At 48.0% G+C, this 18,041-nt stretch overlaps 1 protein-coding gene across 1 annotated transcript in view; it reads left to right on the forward strand.

Moving 5' to 3' along the window:
• Positions 1–17,084, forward strand: part of PARP1 (poly(ADP-ribose) polymerase 1) — a gene marked incomplete at both ends in the record, with an annotated part of 43,061 nt that extends 25,977 nt beyond the window's left edge. The window contains 10 exons of the mRNA XM_080699147.1: positions 4,751–4,879; positions 8,338–8,421; positions 11,244–11,366; positions 11,519–11,647; positions 12,520–12,618; positions 13,059–13,211; positions 14,350–14,477; positions 15,613–15,674; positions 16,594–16,708; positions 17,003–17,084. Coding sequence (XP_080555273.1) covers positions 4,751–4,879; positions 8,338–8,421; positions 11,244–11,366; positions 11,519–11,647; positions 12,520–12,618; positions 13,059–13,211; positions 14,350–14,477; positions 15,613–15,674; positions 16,594–16,708; positions 17,003–17,084 — 1,104 coding nt within the window. The remainder of the gene's footprint in view (positions 1–4,750; positions 4,880–8,337; positions 8,422–11,243; positions 11,367–11,518; positions 11,648–12,519; positions 12,619–13,058; positions 13,212–14,349; positions 14,478–15,612; positions 15,675–16,593; positions 16,709–17,002) is intronic.
• Positions 17,085–18,041: the final 957 nt, after the last annotated feature.

Here is an 18,041-nt window from a genome sequence, read left to right on the forward strand (position 1 = left end):
TTGTAATCCCAGTACTTGAGAGGCTGGGATGGGATTATCACGAGTTCAAAGCCAGCACCTGGTAATTTAGCAGGACCCTGTTTCAAAATATAAAGGGCTCTGGTGTATGTCGCTCAGAAGTGAACCTCTCGAGTTCAAGCTCCATTATCACACACAAAGAATAGTGGTAGAATTTTTGAGACACAGAAGAACAGTCTTTGAAGTTTTTCCCAGAACACATCAATGGCATGAATTCTAAAGAAGGCTTTTAATCTGCACCCTTGGTTCATCATGTGACTTGATAGAGCATCAGGGCAAGATCAGAGTACCTTGACAAGCTCTTATATGCTAGGTCATAGGTGGTTTTGATTCCAAACTAGTACTGAGACGTGTGTGTGTGTGTGTGTGTGTGTGTGTGTGTGTGTGTGTGTGTGTATATATATATATATATATATATATATATGTAGTTTTAGAGGCTCCCATTGTATATTAGCAGAAAGCATCCATTTATCTTGTGTGTGTTTCTGAGGATTGAACTCAGAGGCATTCTTTCTCTAAGCTACACACCCTGCAACGGACCAGCTCGGCCAGAGCACTGGGACCGTTGGGACAGGGGTCTTGGAAGGTGGGCAAGGATTTGGTGGTGAGTGACAGACAGACACAGACAACTCAAGGATGTTGTATCTGAGTGTAATTTGCAAGGTAGTGGGCAAGGAATATATACGGTATAAAAAATTGATTACATTGTTGGATAACTTTGGCTTACATACAAGTTATTGTTTTTTAGATCAATGATTTCTATACACAGTCTGACTAAGATACCCATCATTGCACATGTCTCGATTTGGCAGCACATGCTGACCAACTGCTAGACTTGTGGTACAACATTTTTCCTGTATGAAGAGGTCAAAGCTATAACTAGGAGTTATCGTTAAGATTTTTTATAATTTTTTTCATATATTGTAATAAGCTCCTTTGCATTATATATATCCGAATATCTCTATCCATTCTGTTTTCAAACACTGTAAAAACCCAAGTCCAATGTAACCAGGGAGCTTTGTACGGCCTCCTTCTCCAGTCAGTAAACACCTCTCTTCTAATTGCTTTGTTATGCTTTTCTTCTGGGCATTTGTTAATAAACACCTTAGTCATAATGGTGGGAGGCATGGGCCTTTTCTCCTCAGCCTCCTTCTTCTAACTACTTGAGCTTTTTGGGTTTTCCTGAAGTATTTCTTGTTGTTGTAAAGCATCCACTAATGTGCTGGAACCCCCTTTTCCTACTTAGCCAGTATTATTATAGCTTGGAGCAAGGCAGGGGCGTTTGAGGGCTCAGACATATTACCAGAAAATTTGTCTTCCACGGAATCAGTTTTACCTGTTCCTACAGCCTTGATTCCGGGACCTTGTCCTGTATCACCGGAGCCATGTTTGTGAAAAGTTAATAGAATCATTATCAAAGACAATAGCTACGAAAGAACACCCAAGCACAGGGAGTCGTCTGACCAGGAACCATCCTTCCTCAGGGCAGCTTCCTTGAAGCTTGTGCCACGCCATGCGTGCAGGGTCACGCAGACTCCAAGGGAGGCAGGGTCGTGGCAACCCCCAGCCCAATTCTATTTTTATTTTGAAACTGGGTCTCTCACTGAGCTGTGGAGGACCTCACTAAGTAGCTGAGTGAGCTGATCGCCACAAACCTGCGATCCTCCTGTCTCAGCCTCCCAAGTACTAGAATTACAAGCTGTGCCACCACACCGAGCTTTATATACAAGCTTAGTTTTATTTCCTATGTCTTCCCCCACCCCCATAAAATTGGATTCCTCCTTCACAAAACCATGTTGCAGGCATCTGCCTCTTGCCCTGCTGTACCAGGAATACTCCCCCATGTCTTCTAGAGCATCACTGACCAACATAGGTAGAAAGTTTGTTGTCCTGGGACCTCTGAGCTACACCCGCAGCCCTGATTTATTCTTTTTTTTTTTTTTTTTTTTTTTTTTTTTCCTGTACTGGGGATGGAACCCAGGGGCATTCTACCTCAAAGCTATACCCCCAGCCCCTATTTTTTATTCTTTATTTTGAAACAGGGTCTCACGGAGCTGCAAAGGATCTCACTAAGTTGCTGAGGTTGTCCGCGAACCGTGATTGATCCTCCTGTTTCAGCCTCCCAAATGCTTGGATTACAAGTGTATACCACCGCGCCCAGCTTTATTTTTTTCTGAAACAGGGCCTTGCTGAGGCTGGCTGCAGACCTGTGATTCTCCTGTCTCTGCCTCCCAAGTACTAGGATTAAAAGTATGCACCAGCCGTGTCTGGTGACACACACTTGTAATCTCAGCACTTGGGAGGCTGAGACGGAAGGATTGCGCAGGTTCAAACCAGCCTCTGCTGGCTTAAGAGACCCTGTTTCCAAATAAAAAATATAAAATAGGTCTGGGAGTGTAGCCTGGAGGTAGAAAGCCCCTGGGTTCCACCCCCATTACCGCAAAAAATTTTTTTTAATTTTTTAAAAATATTAAATAGGTCTGGAATTATAGTCCGGAGCTAGAAAGCCCCTGGGTTCCACCCCCAGTACTACTCAAAAAAAGTGTGTATCACCACACCTGGCTTTCTTTTGCTTTTTAAACTGTGACTTGAGGTTATAGTGTGTGTGTGTGTGTGTGTGTGTGTGTGTGTGTGTGTGTGTGTGTGTGTTTTACTGGGGATAGACTCCATGGGCATTTTACCTCTGAGCTGCACCCCTAACCATATTTTATTTAGTGAAGCAGGGTCTAAATTGTGGAGGGCCTCACTAATTGCTAAGACCATCCTCAAACCTGCAGTCCTACTGTTTTCCCTTCCAAGTACTGGGATTACAAGCATGTGCCACCAGGCTGGAGTTTGTTTGATTGATTGATTGATTGATTGATTGATTGGAGGTGGTACTGGGGTTCCTGGGCTACACTTCCAGACCTATTTTTTTTTTACATTTTTTAATTTGGAAACAGGGTCTCCTAAGCCAGCGCGTGCGGCTGGCTTCGAACCTGCGCGATCCTCCTGTCTCTGCCTCCCAAGCGCGGGGATTGCAAGCATGTGCCACCACGCCCAGCATATTTTTTTTTTTTTTTTTTTTGAAACAGGTTCTCACCAAGTTGCTAACGCTGGCCACAAACTTTTTTTGGTGCCACGGGGCATGGAACCCAGGGGCTTTCTACCTCCAGGCTATATTCCCAGACAAATTTTCTATTTTATTTGGAAACAGGGTCTCACTAAGTTTCTGAGAGCCTCACTAAGTAGCTGAGGCTGGCTTCGAACCTGTGCAATCCTCCTGTCTCAGCCTCCCAAGCATGGGGATTACAAGTGTGTGCCGCCACACCTGGCTCCATGTTGGTTCTTAAGCAGTATGATCCAAGGAAGGAGAGAAGGTTAATGCTAGGGTGTACTTTTAATACTTGTCAAGCTGGCTGGCAAGAAATGTGATTGGCCACTAGATCCTTTGAAACTATAAAAAATAATTTAAATTTAGTCTTGCAACTTGCCCTGGGGTGAGGAAGTGTAAAAGAAACAGGGAGGCACTTGTCAGTCAGTCAGTCCCATGTCCCGTGGGTCCAAGATTCACCTTCACAGCTGCCCAGCACTTCCAGTGTGCACGAGCATTGCACATATGCCCACACCAACACTGCTGTGGTAGCTGCATTGGATCTGGAGCAGCCAGGGGTCCTTGGGGATGCACAGGAATTGTGTTACCACTGTGCAAAGCATGCACTCGTGGCCACTGTCACCCAAATCTTTCTGAATAACTCTCAGCTTTCCTTTTTTTTTTTAATCCCCCCCCCAGGTATTAGGGATGGAATCCATGTCTCTGAGCTATACCCCTAGCCTTATTTTATTCTTATTTTATTTTATTTTTTCTTTTGCAGGTCTGGGATGGAACCCAGAGGCATTTGACTTCTGAGCTACACCCCCTGCCCAATACTTTATTCTTTATTTTGAAACTGCGTCTCACTGAGTTGCAGAGGGCCTCACTAAGTAGCTGAGGCTGTCCGCGAACCGCGATCCTCCTGTCTCAACCTCCCGAATGCTGGGATTACAAGTGTGTGCCACCACGCCCAGCTCTTATTTTATTCTTGCTAAGTAGCTGAGGCTGGCAATAAACCTGGGATCCTTCTATCTCAGCCTTCCAAGTTCAGGGATTACAAGTATGCATCACCATGCCCGGCAACTCTCAGCTTTAAAAAACAATTTTGTGCTAGGCGTGGTGGCACACACTTGTTATCCCCGTGCTTGGGAGGCTGAGACAGAAGGATTGCACGGGTTTGAAGCCAGCCTCAGCTACTTAGTGAGGCTCTCAGCAACTTCATGGTAAGACCCTATTTCCAAATAAAGTATAAAATAGAACTGGGAGTATATAGCCCAGAGGTAGAAAAACCCCTGGGTTCCACCCCCAGTACCACCAAAAAAAAATTTTTTTTTTTTTTTTTCTTGTCAGATGTAGTAGCATACACTTGTAATCCTAGTAATTGAGAGGCTGAGACAGGAGGATTGCAGGTTCGTGACCAGCCTCAGCTACATAGCGAGGCCCTGTTTCAAAATAAAGAATAAAAAATAGAGCTGAGGGTGTAGCTCGCTGGTGTAAGGCCCCTGGGTTCAGTCCGCAGTACTGCAATTTTTGTGTGTGTGTGTGTGCTGGCGGCACTCTCTCCTGTGTCTAAGTCACCTGCAGCCCAACCCCCCACCAGCACCATCCCATTGTGAGCTATTGGCTTGAGTCTCATGCTGCTTTCCTTACTTCCTCAAGGATGAAGAGGCGGTGAAAAAGCTGACCATAAACCCAGGCACCAAGTCCAAGCTGCCCAAGCCCGTGCAGGAGCTCATTAGGATGATCTTTGATGTGGAGAGTATGAAGAAGGCCATGGTAGAGTACGAGGTGGGTGCTCTCACCTGTTCTTATTTTCTGGAGTGTTCCTCCTGCAAAAGCAGAAAACACTTAAATGCTGGCTGTGTTTAACCTGTCCTTTAGCCTCAAGTGTATGAGCGCCTAGGCCTGCAGCACTTGCCCTCTTGCCAGGGGTCATTGAATTTGCCAGGAAGCGCAGAATGCATCTTAGAGAGCTGGCCCCTTCCCTCTTGCCCTTGTCCCCTCGTCATAAAAGGGTGGGTAGCCTGGTTCTTAGGGGGCCCCGAGTGAACTGGCTAGCTGGCCTTGCAAAAGTCCAAGACTTGGCCCGCTTGTAGGAAGAGAAAACTACCGAGTGCTGGTCAGCTTTCCATTGCTCTGAGAAAATCAACTTACAGGGAGGAAAGTGTATTTTGGCCCATGGTTCTAGAAGTTTTAGTCCATGGTAGCTCAGTCCCATCACTTAGGGCCTGTGATGGTGCAGCACATCATGACGGAAATACAAGGTGGAGGAAGCCTGCTCCCCTCAGGGCAGTCAGGAAGCAGAATAGACAGGGAGGGCCCCACAAGGGGACCCTCAGGGATATCGTTTCCTCCCAAAGGCCCCAACTCCTCACAGCTCCACTCCTTCCCAGTGCACCATAAAATAGTGACCAAGCCTTTAGCAAATAGGCCTTTGGGTGACGTTAAAAATCCAAACCAGCCAGCATGGTGGCACATACTTGTAATCCCAGCATTGGGGAGGCTGAGACAGGAAGATCGCGGTTTGTGGACAGCCTCGGCTACTTAGTAAGGCCCTTAGCAACTCGGTGAGACCCTGTTTCAAAATAAAGAATAAAAAAATAGGGCTAGGGCCGGGCGTGGTGGCGCACACTTGTAATCCCAGCATTCGGGAGGCTGAGACCAGAGGATCGCCGTTCGCGGACAGCCTCAGCTACTTAGTGAGACCCTCCGCAACTCGGTGAGACCCTGTTTCAAAATAAAGAATAAAAATTTGGGCAGGGTATGTAGCTCGGAGGTCAAATGCCTCTGGGTTCCATCCCCAGACCCACACACAAAAAAATAGGGCTAGGGTTATAGCTCAGAGATAGAATGCCCCTGGGTTTCATCCCCAGTACCACAAAAAAATAAAATAAAAATCCAAACCAAGCCAGGCATGGTGGGCACTTGCTTATAATCCCGGTACTTGGGAGGTTGAGATAGGAAAATCACAGACTCGCAGCCAGCCTCAGCAAGTAGTGAGGCTGTCACCAACTTAGTAAGACCCTGTTTCAAAATAAAGATAATAGTGCTGAGGGGGTAGTTCAGAGTAGAATGCCCATGGGTTCAATCCCCAGTAACACACGCACGCACGCGCGCCAGCCAGGCTACTTGGGAGGCTAAGACATGAGGATCTCGGGTTTGAAGCCAGTCTTGGGCAACTTGGCAAGACTGTTTCAAAATAAAAAGGACCAGGAGTGTCACTTGGGATATAATGCCTCTGGGTTCAATCTCCAGTACCACATTAAAAAAACTAAAAAAAAGCCAGACCACAGCACTGCTGTGACCAGCACTGTCAGAAACGGGTGAACCCACAGCACCCTCCCTAGCAGGAGTTCCACCTGGTGGGACTGTCCCCCACATGTTCACACAGGAACATAACCTGACCTGTCTGGAATGTTCACTAGTGCACAACTTTGGGTACACCAAAATGTAGGTGTATGAAATAGAGCAAGGAGAGAGGGAGGTGCTGGGGTCTCTGTCTCATTCATGTTTGTAGTCGTGCATCATTGCCAGCCTTCTCTGCCTTGGTTTGTCCGTGATTCATAGATGTTCTCAACTAGTCACAAGCCCATTCTTCCTATGAAAGCACATTTTTATGTTGTTTTCTGAGACAGGTATGGCAGGTTAGCAGGAGGAAAGGGGCCAGGGCCCCTGCTGCTGAAACAGCCTGGAATGTAGCCTAGGGGAGCAGGAAGGCAGGGTGCCCACTTGGCCTGAGGGAGTCCACGTGTATAGAGGTGGGTGAAAAGGCAGGGTGGCCCTGAAGGCTCCCCACCGCAGCACATAGGAGGGCTGGGGAACTGGGCTGCAGCCCTGGGAGCCTCTGCCTGCAGCTGTGGCTCCGGGGTCCTTGGCCCCCAAGCATCACCCCCACTTATACCCAAACTCAGCTGCTGTCGACGGTGCTCCCTGCCCGCTGCCCAGTGTTATAGCTGGATTTCTTTCCCAGAAGTTAGAGGCCTGTGTTGTTGAGTCCTTCTCATCGCTGTGGCCTGTATGTGCCTTTGAGGGTTAGTTAGGGTGACCGAGTCTTTCCTTTTTATTTTACATAAGCACCAACATTGCACAGTTGGGGGATGTTTTTAGAACTGCTTCCAGAGCTAATTGATAAACCACACTAAAGTCACTCTGCTCGTCTGTTGTACCTTGCTCTTGGCTCAAAATAGATTTTCCACCATACTTGGCTCAACTAATTAACTCTCCAAAAATCAAATATTCTTCTCCTCCTCCCTCCACCAGGGTGAAGGGTTTCTAGTATTACATGCATGCCAGGGCTTGTGCTATTGAATTAGAAGCAGTTGTCGCTGGCTCCAGGTTGCTGCCTGGTGAGCTGAGGATCCCACATCCTCTTTTTTAGTTTAATCAACACAGCAATTCCACTTTTAAAATGCCTGTTTATCTCCTTTGTTCCAGGCACCACAGGAGGTGCTAGAAAAGCAAAGACAGGCAAGGTGTGACTGTGACGCCTGGGAGTCCAACCCCTTTTGGGGTCTTTTGAGAAAGACAGTGTGTGGTGTCCACACTGCTACCCAGATGTCTCTACCCAGGGCCCAAGCAGCCAACACCAGCAGGATCTCACAGAAGGGAATTGGTGGCCCTGCTCTAGAAATGGAGTGTGGTTGGGAGCAGAGCCTTCCTAGTCCATAGTGATCCATGGGACCTGGCTACTGGTCCCTGCTTTTCTACTCCAGCGCTCCCCAAGGCGTTTAGCAGTGACAGGATTGATGGTTGGAACAGATGTTTAGCCTTTTGTTTGGACTGACAAATTTGAATGGTGCCACATCTGTTGGAATGGAACTATATAAATTCAGGCATGCATTCTTTAAAAAAAAAGTTGCTCCACTCTGAAATTTCTTGGTTTTTGTTCCTGGCCTAGAGCCCAGGAAGGACGGGTACACTTCTGCCCTGACTGTGGGACCCTCGGGAGGGAGCCAGAGATGGGTACCATAACCCATGGCCCTTGTCCTCACTTTGGAGTTGGCTTGTCCCTTTCCAGCAGTGCTGGGTTACTTGGACATGGAGAGTGGGGAGTTTATCCCACCCATAAGTAAAGTGAGCAGGAATCCTCCAGACAGATCCTGGCCCTGGGGTAGGGAGCAGCCTCACCCCCTGGCGCTGCCTCCCAGGGCCCAAGAGGCCTCGAGCCGGTGAGTGATTGGTCCAGCTCTCTGTCTTTGCTCTGCGGAGTGCCCGGCTTTCATGGGGGACCCATGCTATCTCTGCAGATCGACCTTCAGAAGATGCCCTTGGGGAAGCTGAGCAAAAGGCAGATCCAGGCTGCGTACTCCCTCCTCAGCGAGGTCCAGCAGGTGAGCGGGCAGCCAGAGTCTCCCCTGGCCGGACTTGCTTCCAGGGGATGGCAGCACCAACACCTCCACAGTGGTAACTACAGAAGGAGAGTCACGGCCCTTGAGGATTTGGATTTTTTCAGTTCAGCAGATATGATAAATGCCTGCCACTGGCCAAAGATTGTCACAGAACCTACAAATAGCAGTGTTCTCAGTTATTGAATATGTAATAAGCTCCCTATAACTTGGTGAAGAGATTGTTTCTATCTCCTAAAAATATTATGACTTTTTAAGCTGGGCGTGGTGGCACACGCTAGGCTTGTAATCTCAGTATTTGGGAGGCTGAGACCAGAGGATCGTGGTTCACGGACAGCCCCAGCTACTTAGTGAGGCCCTCCGCAACTCAGTGGGACCCTGTTTCAAAATAAAGAATAAAGCCAGGCGGGGTGGCACATGCTTGTAATCCCAGCATTCGGGAGGCTGAGACAGGAGGATCACAGATTCGCAGCCAGCCTCAGCAATTTACTGAGTCCCTCTGCATCTTAGTGAGACCCTGTTTCAAACGGAAAAGTAAAACAGGGCCAGGAGTGTAGCTCAGCAGTAGAATGCCCAAGATCAGTCCACAGTACAAAAAAAAAAAAAAGTGGGGACTGAAGGTATAATTTGGAGGTAGAAAGCTGCTGGGCTCAATCCCCAGTACCCTGCCCCCCCCAAAAAAAAAAAGCTGAACTGAAATGCCTGTAAACTCACAGGAAACTGAGGCAGAAAGATCACAAGGCCATCCTCAGCATCTTAGCAAGACTGTCTCAAAATAAAAATAAAAGGGGCTATGGAAACTGGATTTGGTGACACACATCTGTAATTCTCAGTACTTAGGAGGCTGAGGAAGGATCCCAGGTTCAAAGACAACCTCAGCAATTTTGTGTGACTCTTGCTTCAAATAAGAAATAAAATAGCTGGGCATGGTGGTACACTAGAGTCTAAGACAGGAGGATCACAGGTTCATGCCAGCCTCAACTACTTAGGGAGGCCCTCTGCAACTTAGTGAGACCCTGTTTCAAAATAAAGAACAAAGCTGCCAGGTGTGCTGGCACACACCTGTAATCCCTGCATTTGAGAGGCTGAGACAAGAGGATCGAGGTTCGCAGACAGCCTCAGCTACTTAGGTCATTTGCAACTCAGTGAGACCCTGTTCCAAAATAAAGAATAAAAAATAGGGCTGGGGATGTAGCTCAGAGTTCCATGCCCCTGGGTTCTATCCCCAGTGCAAGAGGGAGGGAGGGAGGGAGGGAGGGAGGGAGGGAGGGAGGGAGGGAGGGAGGAAGGAAGGAAGGAAGGAAGGAAGGAAGGAAGGAAGGAAGGAAGGAAGGAAGGAAGGAAAATGGGGCTGAGGGTAGAGCTAGGAGGTAGAGTGCCCCTGGCACTCTACCTGGAATCTCTCATTCCACCAAAAAGATAAATAAAAAATAAAATAGAGCTTGGAGGTATAGCTCAGAGGTAGTCTGCCCCTAGGCTCAATCCCTGGTACCAAAATATAAAAATAAAAAGCTGTGGGAAGGAGGTGTGGTGGTATACTCCTGTAATCCCAGTACTTGGGAGACTGAGACAGGAGGATCAAAGGTTCAAAGCTGTCCTCAGCAACTCAACAGGGCTGTTTACAAATAATAAAATAGAACTGGCAGTGTAGCATGGAGGTAGAATGTCCCTGGGTTTGATCCCCAGTACCACAAAAATAAATGAATAGGGCTATGGATGTAGCTCGGTGGTAGAATACCCCTGGGTTCAATCCTCAGTACCACTTAAAAAAAAAAATGGTTCAAGCTCTACTTATTTTTTAGTTACGAGGAAATTGTCAAATAGAAACTGTTCTGCTTATTCATGTTTATTAAACCTTTCTTTAGTATATACCAAGGTCCTCCAGTCCCTGGAATTTTCAAGCTACATCCTAGAGAGTCTAAAGGTTCTGTTTTTATATGGGGATGAGGTACAGGCCTAGCCTGTAGGGAACAGTTGCTCACAGGAAGCTGAGGGAACCCAGGACTAGATGGCCTGCATGCTGGTGCCTGAACAGAGGCCTGAGCCTAAGCTATCAAATCCACTTACAGCTGGTGCTGAGCAGCCCGCTCTTGCTGGCACCTGCTGGCTGAGAATGTTCAAGGCTTTCCTCAGCTGAGTCTCCCCCTGTTCCAGGCATCCTTCCCCACGGCCAGCCGTCTGTATCACTCATAGAAGTTGTACAATTTGGGAAGGCCCACACCAGTGGGAAGTGCACCCACAGGGCACCCATCGTTGCCCCTTGACTGTCCTGTGATCACCTAGACTATCGGCCAGTGTCCTGGAAGCCCAGTTCTTCATGCAATTATTGAGCACCTTGCATATGGGCACTGGGGTAGTTTTGCTTCTCTATGCCTGGCCACCTGGACCTCCAGGTACAATAAATAATAATGAATTCCTACCTCAAAGATAGGGTCGGCACATAAATTGATTGGTCGAATTTTATAGCAGTGGATCACCCCTCAACATTATGAAAAATTTTCAAACCTAAATAAGGTAATTTTATAGCAATAGCCAGGATCCTACCACCTAGATTTTCCAGTGGATATTTTACACGTGGGGGGAGTATGCAGTAGCACAGTCTTTATACAAGTGAGTTGTCCTGTGAGAAGCCCATCTGTGTTGACCTGTGGGGTTGGAGGGTCAGGGACCCTGCCCTGGCACAGTGGAGTCACGCCAGTGGGAAATTGGTGTTTGGTCATTTCCCTGGGTGTCCTGGCTCATTCTTGCAGCTGGGCGCTAGGAGCTGCTGCCTGGGTCTTATGCTCTTTTTGTCTGCTCCCCTCCAGGCACTATCCCAGGGCAGCAGCGACTCCCAGATTCTGGATCTCTCGAATCGCTTCTACACCCTGATCCCCCATGACTTCGGGATGAAGAAGCCCCCGCTCCTGAACAATGCAGACAGCGTACAGGTAGTGCTGAGGCCCATTAGGAGCCCGGGCTGCAGGGCACGGGGCAGCAGTGACAGGTGGGAGGCTGACCCTGCCTGCACTGCTGGACGCTGCCTAAGGAGATGAATCTGTCCCCTCAACGTGGCACTTAACTATTGTCTCTTGTACCCCAGGCCAAGGCAGAAATGCTGGACAACCTCCTAGACATTGAGGTGGCCTACAGCCTGCTCAGGGGTGGATCCGATGACTCAAGCAAAGACCCCATTGATGTCAACTACGAGAAGCTCAAAACTGACATTAAGGTGAAAGGGCCAGCCCCTCCCCAGTGTCTCAGTCACCCGTCCTCAGAGTGGTAGTTCAAAACTCGAACATGCTTCAGGATCTCCTGGTGAGCCTGTTAAAACAGATTGCTGAGGCATGAGACAGGAGGATCACAGGCTCATGGCCAACCTCAGCTACTAGTGAGGCCCTCTACAACTCAGTGAGACCCTGTTTCAAAATAAAGAATAAAATAGAGCTAGGAGTAGCTCAAAGATAGAATGTCCCTGGGTTCCATCTCCAGTATCACACACACAAAAAAAAAAATACACACACACACATACACGCATACACAAGGATCTGAGTGCATTGCCTCTTTTATAACTCAAGTTTATATTGTGTAGATCACACTTGTGTTACACTTGTAGGCATGTGCTCTGAGCCAGCCATATGGATGTGTCTTCAAAAAGTCAAAAGACACTGAGCATTCTGTTTTCCCTGTTCTCAACCAAACACTCATGTTCTCGCCACTTTGATTGTGTGGCATCTTTTGGCCTGTCGTGTTATCACGGTGAGCTGGGTTGCTATTTCCCAGGGGCCAGTTCCTGGTTCTGGGTGCCCCAGCTAACCCACCGATCGTGAGCCCTATATTTCTAGCTTTACTCATATCCCAAAGCATAGGATGTTAAGAGAAAAGGAGCCCTGAGGTCCTGTAGCTGCCCAGGTAGATGAAGAGGTGGGCGTCCAGGGAGCCGCTGTGGGCCCGAGCTGGCCCTCCTGGAACACAGGCAGTCACTTCCCCTCGGCTTCCGTTATCAGTTGGTCCTGGTGTCCTGTGAGCTTACAGTTACTCTTCTGCCTCTGTGAGGCTCTCCTGCAGTCTCCCCTGCTCTGACCCCAAGATGCTTGACTTCAGGTGGTTGACAAAGATTCTGAAGAAGCCGAGGTCATCAGGAAGTATGTCAAGAACACTCACGCGACCACACACAACGCCTATGACTTGGAGGTCATTGATGTAAGGACCCTCCTCCCACCCGGCCTGCCAACCTCCCTGCCCATCCAGCCCAAGAGTGGGCAGAAAAGAGCACTCTGCTTTCTCTTAAATTACCAGAGGAAGTGATTCATTTGTCTCTTGAGCAGGAAAATTAGTGGTCTGGTAGTTTGGGGGTGGCTTTTTATTCTGTTCTTGAAGAACATTTCCTGTCCCCAACCTGGTGTTTACATGATTATCAGAGGTTCCGGGTAAGGTCCCTCAAGCACGCTTCTGCTGCACCGAATGCTGGCTTGAGGGCTAGTCCCTGTGGGGCTACAATTGTGCCACTCTTGATCCTAATGGAGATGTCTTACACACTGCAGCAGACCTTGTACCTCCAGTGCTCTGCTTTCTAGTCAGGCCTTCCAGCTCACCAGAGTCACAGTGGCTGCTTTTGTCTCCCCCATTGAACACCCTGCCAGATCTTTAAGATAGAGCGCGAAGGGGAGAGCCAGCGCTACAAGCCCTTCAAGCAGCTTCACAACCGGAGGTTGCTGTGGCACGGGTCCAGGACCACCAACTTCGCTGGGATCCTGTCCCAGGGGCTACGGATAGCCCCACCTGAAGCTCCTGTGGTATGTGCCTGGCCTGGGGAGGTGTGGAGTGCAGGTGAGCCTGTCCTTACCTGTATCTCCATAAATAATTTGCAGGTACCTAGGTGAAATCACCCATAACCCCTGGAGTAAAGGGCCTTGGTTAAAAATGTGGCCCTTGAGCCAAGTGTGGTTCCCAAGACAGGAAGTTCACAGATTCAAGTCCAGTCTCAGCAATTTAGTAAGGCCCAGGAACCTACTGAGACCCTATTTCAAATTTAAAAAATAGGACCAGAGGTGTTAGCTCAGAGGTAGAGAAGTAGTCAAGTCCCTGGATTCAATCCCCAATATCACCAAAAGAGAAAAGAAAAGAGAAAAAAGATGTCAGCTGGGCTGTGGCTGCTCAGGTGGTATTTTCTAGATGTTCTTTCTCTGGCCCATGGCTGTAGTCCCATGTCTATCCACAGACCACAGCCTTATGGACAGTACAGCTGTGTATGCATCAAATGTAATTTTTGGAACCAAAGAAGTCTCCAGGCCAGTAATGTTGTGAATGCTAATCGGATGTGTTGACATAAAAGAATGCTTTGCTTACAGGCCAGGGTGACAGGTCTACTTGCTCCTGCCCAGCTGGCAGCATCCATGCACTTGTCTTTTCATCATCAGTAAAATGAGTAATTGAGTACATCCTTCCCAGCCATGTTCATGTCACCTGCTGGATCATGGAAGGGACCACTGGGCAGAGCCATAGAGGTGGTCTCCAGGACCCATTCCCTAGTGCTGTGTAGTGTGATGTGACTGGGCAGGTGACCCAGGCTCCCAGAACCTCGTGATTCACTTACAGAAGGGGATAGAAAGAGTAGCCAGTGTTGACCAAGTGTGTGTGTGTGTGTGTGTGTGTGTGTGTGTGTGTGCCTGGCCCTGACCTAAGTTGGCGTTGACTAACTCATCCAACCTTCACGTTAGCCCCACGAAGTGATTTTCCCAGTTGAGAGAGGAGTAAAGTGGAACCCAGAAGCTTTAGTAACTCCTTGCAGTGTTGTGTGGTGTGTGGTCTGAGAGCCAGGTGGCCCGGGAGCTCTAGCTGGAAGGGTGGACTGCAGCGCCTAGTCAGCTCTTGGTGCGTAATGTACCTGACTTCCCATCAGAGGGCTTCAGCTGTCCCTTTTCCACCCTGCAGACAGGCTACATGTTTGGGAAAGGGATCTATTTCGCTGACATGGTCTCCAAGAGTGCCAACTACTGCCACACATCTCAGGGAGACCCAATAGGCTTAATCCTGCTGGGTGAGGTCGCCCTGGGAAACATGTGAGTAAACCTGGCGGGGGGGGCAAGTGGAGTGGACTGGAGGAAGGAGTCCCCTTAGCTGGGAGATGACTCAAAGTTACCCACTACAGTTATTAGACTGCCAGTTAAGACTCTGCTTATAAACGTAAGAAACCAACCCACAGGAAGGGAACAGGAAGAAGCAGGTATACCTCAGAAAATACAGAGACAGGAATGTACCCTGGCCTCCGAACCCTGTTATCTCTGTGGACTATGAAGCAGAGAGCTTGAAGATTTGCCTCATAACTCCCTAAGCCCCTCCCCAATTGTTTGAGACCAGTGGAAATGAAACTGGGACTTTAATCTAGGCTCCAAATTCTCTACAAAGAAAATCTAATTAGTTTAGCTTGGTTCAGTCAGCTACCCCAGTTCCATTAACCAATCCCATCAGCAAGGTCATCCTATAAGCCAGAGGTCCAGGAATCATGGACCAGAAAGAAACCCTTAGAGGGGCCATCCACAGCTATAACAGGACTTTTCCTTATTCTTTGTTTTCTTTTATGGTGCTGGGAATTGAACCCAGGACCTCCTGCCTACTAGGCAATACTCTACCACTGAATTATATTCCCTAGCCCAGGACCTTTCCTTGAAAGTGTCCCTTGCTGAGTGTGGTGATGCACACCTGTAATCCCCGTACTTGGAAGGTTGAGACAGAAGGACCACAGCTCCGAGGTCAGTATGTAGTAACTTAGCAAGATCCTGTTTCAAAGTAAAAAGGGCTAGGGGTATAATCCCCAGGCCCCTCCCCCTCAAAAAAGAGAAGAAAAGAAGCCCCTTAATCTTTGTACAAACACTACATTCAAGAAGAACTGCATACCCGGGCATGGTAGTATATGCCTATTATCCCAGTACCTGGGATGCTGAGACAGGATTGCAGGTTTGAGGACAGCCTCAGCTATTTAGCAAGACCCTCATTCAAGATAAAATAGGATTTTGTGTGTAGCTCAAAGGTAGAATGCACCTGCAGCCTCAGAAACTTGGCAGAGAATTACCCACAGTTAAAATGGACTAGGTTCTATAGGTGTTTAGCTCATTTGACCTTATTCAACCGATTATTCTGTTGGTTTTGAGAGCCCCTGACCTGGGGGCGCTGCTGAAACTGTCTTCTCTTGAATAGGTATGAACTGAAGCATGCATCGCATATCAGCAAGTTACCCAAGGGCAAGCACAGTGTCAAAGGTAACGTGTCCCCACAGCTGCTGCTGCAGCCCCAGCACCTGGACCAGGATGTGAGGAGACACCTTTCCTCCAAAGGCTGTCTTGGGAGCCAGCTGTTAAACAGTCATGTGTTCATTAAATTCATTAAAGCACACATATACACAGTTTCCCTCTTTGGCTGCCGCCAGTATCAAATGCTTCCAGTAACCGAGGGCTTTCAGCAGCTTTGGGTTTTAACCTGTCACCCTTCGCCACAGCACACGGGTGGGGAGGGTCTCCGATGTGGGCACTTACAGCACTTGGATTGCTGGAGTTGGTGGCCTGTGCTGATTCGGGATTTTGAATTGCCTGGTACAAGTTAACATGACCCCAGAGAGGGCAGCTGTTAGTCTTCTAAGAAACAGTGACACTCGATACCCTAAGGAGAGCCTTGATTTACAGCCTCTGGTTTTATAACTAAATTACAGAGTATGGCATTTATGTATTTAAAATGAGTAGAGCCGGGTATGGTGGCACATGCTTGTAATCCCAGCTTTTGGGAGGCTGAGACAGGAGGATTGCAGTTTGCGGACAGCTTCAGCTACTTACTTAGTGAGGCCCTTTGCAACTCAGTGAGACCCTGTTTCAAAATAAAGAATAAAAAATAGGGCTGGGGGTATAACTTGGAGGTAGAATGCCCCTAGGTTCCGTCCCCAGTGCCACAAAAATGAAAAAATTAAGTAAGTAAGTAAAATGAGTAGGACATGGTGGCACATGCCTTAAATCCCAGCACTTGGGTGGCTGAGACGGCAGGGTTGCAGGGTGCTGAGGATATAGCCTGGAGGTAGAGTGCCCTGGGTTCACTCCCCAGTATCCCCTCCCCACCGTGCGGCAGACCTTGCATCCTTGCTTTTCATATCCATTCTCTTGGTTCCTGCCACTTGCTCCCTCTGTATTGCAGGATTAGGCAAGACGACCCCCGACCCTGCGGCTAGCATCACCCTGGAGGGTGTGGAGGTCCCACTCGGGACCGGGATCTCATCAGGTGTCAACGACACGTGTCTGCTCTATAATGAGTATCCTTTCCTGTGTGTGCTACATATGAAGGGAATGTTCTGGAGCTATAACGTCACATGCGATCAGCTCACCCTGGGCAGATGGGGTCTCATGTGGACCATGCCCCCGGGTGGGGGGTCTGACGCCCCATCTGTATGAATAAGCCGGGTTCTCAGGGCATGAGCCTTCCCCCGTTTCCAGAGGGTTAGCTCTTTCCTGGGGGGCATTTTCTGGGCACTGAGCACCCTGCCCTCCCTGGGGAAGGGGCAGGCACAGGTCCTCTTCACAGGCTCCTTGACAGGCCTCCCTTCCAGATACATTGTCTATGATATTGCTCAGGTAAATCTGAAGTATCTGCTGAAGCTGAAATTCAATTTCAAGACGTCTCTGTGGTGAATTGTGAGGCTCAGTGAGGCACACTCCCTCCAGTGACACAGCTGACCAGATGTGCCCGCTCAGTGACACAACCCAGCAGAAACCTCAGCTAAGTTGCCGATGGATGTTACCTTTTACTAAGCCTCCTTAGAAAGGATTTTATATGAACAGGTTAAAAGGTTTTCCCCGACTTTTCAAATCCCATGTTTTGTGTTGCATTGGGGCAAGGGTGGGTTTGGGGTTTTCTTCTGCCAGGAACAGCCCTGGTAGATACAGCTGACAGTAGATGAAAAGCTGGGGAGAGGTTTTCGTTAGTTTGGTTTTGTTTGTCTAGACTAGTCCTGTTGAAAGAAACTAAGCCACCTTCAGTGTCTGCCTTACTGATTTTCCAGGAAGGAAACAATGGGCTTCCACCCTTCTTTCTAAGTGTTCCTCTTTGATTTTGATTGTGGCAAAATGTTAAGCATTTATTTTGAGCTAAAAATAAAAACTAATTTCATACTATTTAGATTTCTTTTTTTTTTTAATCTGGTATTGTCCCCTTTATAATTTTTTGTCGGTTTTGTTCTGGTTTTTGTTGGTGGATATGGGGAAACCCTAAGGAGTAAGTAACATTACTCTGTTAGGAACAAAGACAGTTTCCCCTCTCTAGGAACACTTGAACATAGGAGCTCTGAATATGTAGTAAACTAAATTAAAATTGCATTTGGAATTCTTGACTTGCTGGTGAGCAATTTTGTCTTCCAAATTAGAACTATCTGTAATCACAGATAGAGCTATTCAAGGGCTAACAGTAATTCTCGATTAAAATGCAAATGGCTTCTGTATTCTTGTGTTGTTTGGTCTCATTCTAACAATGGATATGGTTAATCTTCATAGCACAGGGTCTGCAGAGACTCCAAAGGTGTTATTTCTACCTATCTCTAATCCCCAAATACCAGGTAGCCCTAGGGCATTGCCTATGGGAGTACCCCATCC

Source organism: Muscardinus avellanarius, assembly GCF_963383645.1.
Source record: "Muscardinus avellanarius genome assembly, chromosome: 7".
Lineage (NCBI taxonomy): Eukaryota > Metazoa > Chordata > Mammalia > Rodentia > Gliridae > Muscardinus > Muscardinus avellanarius.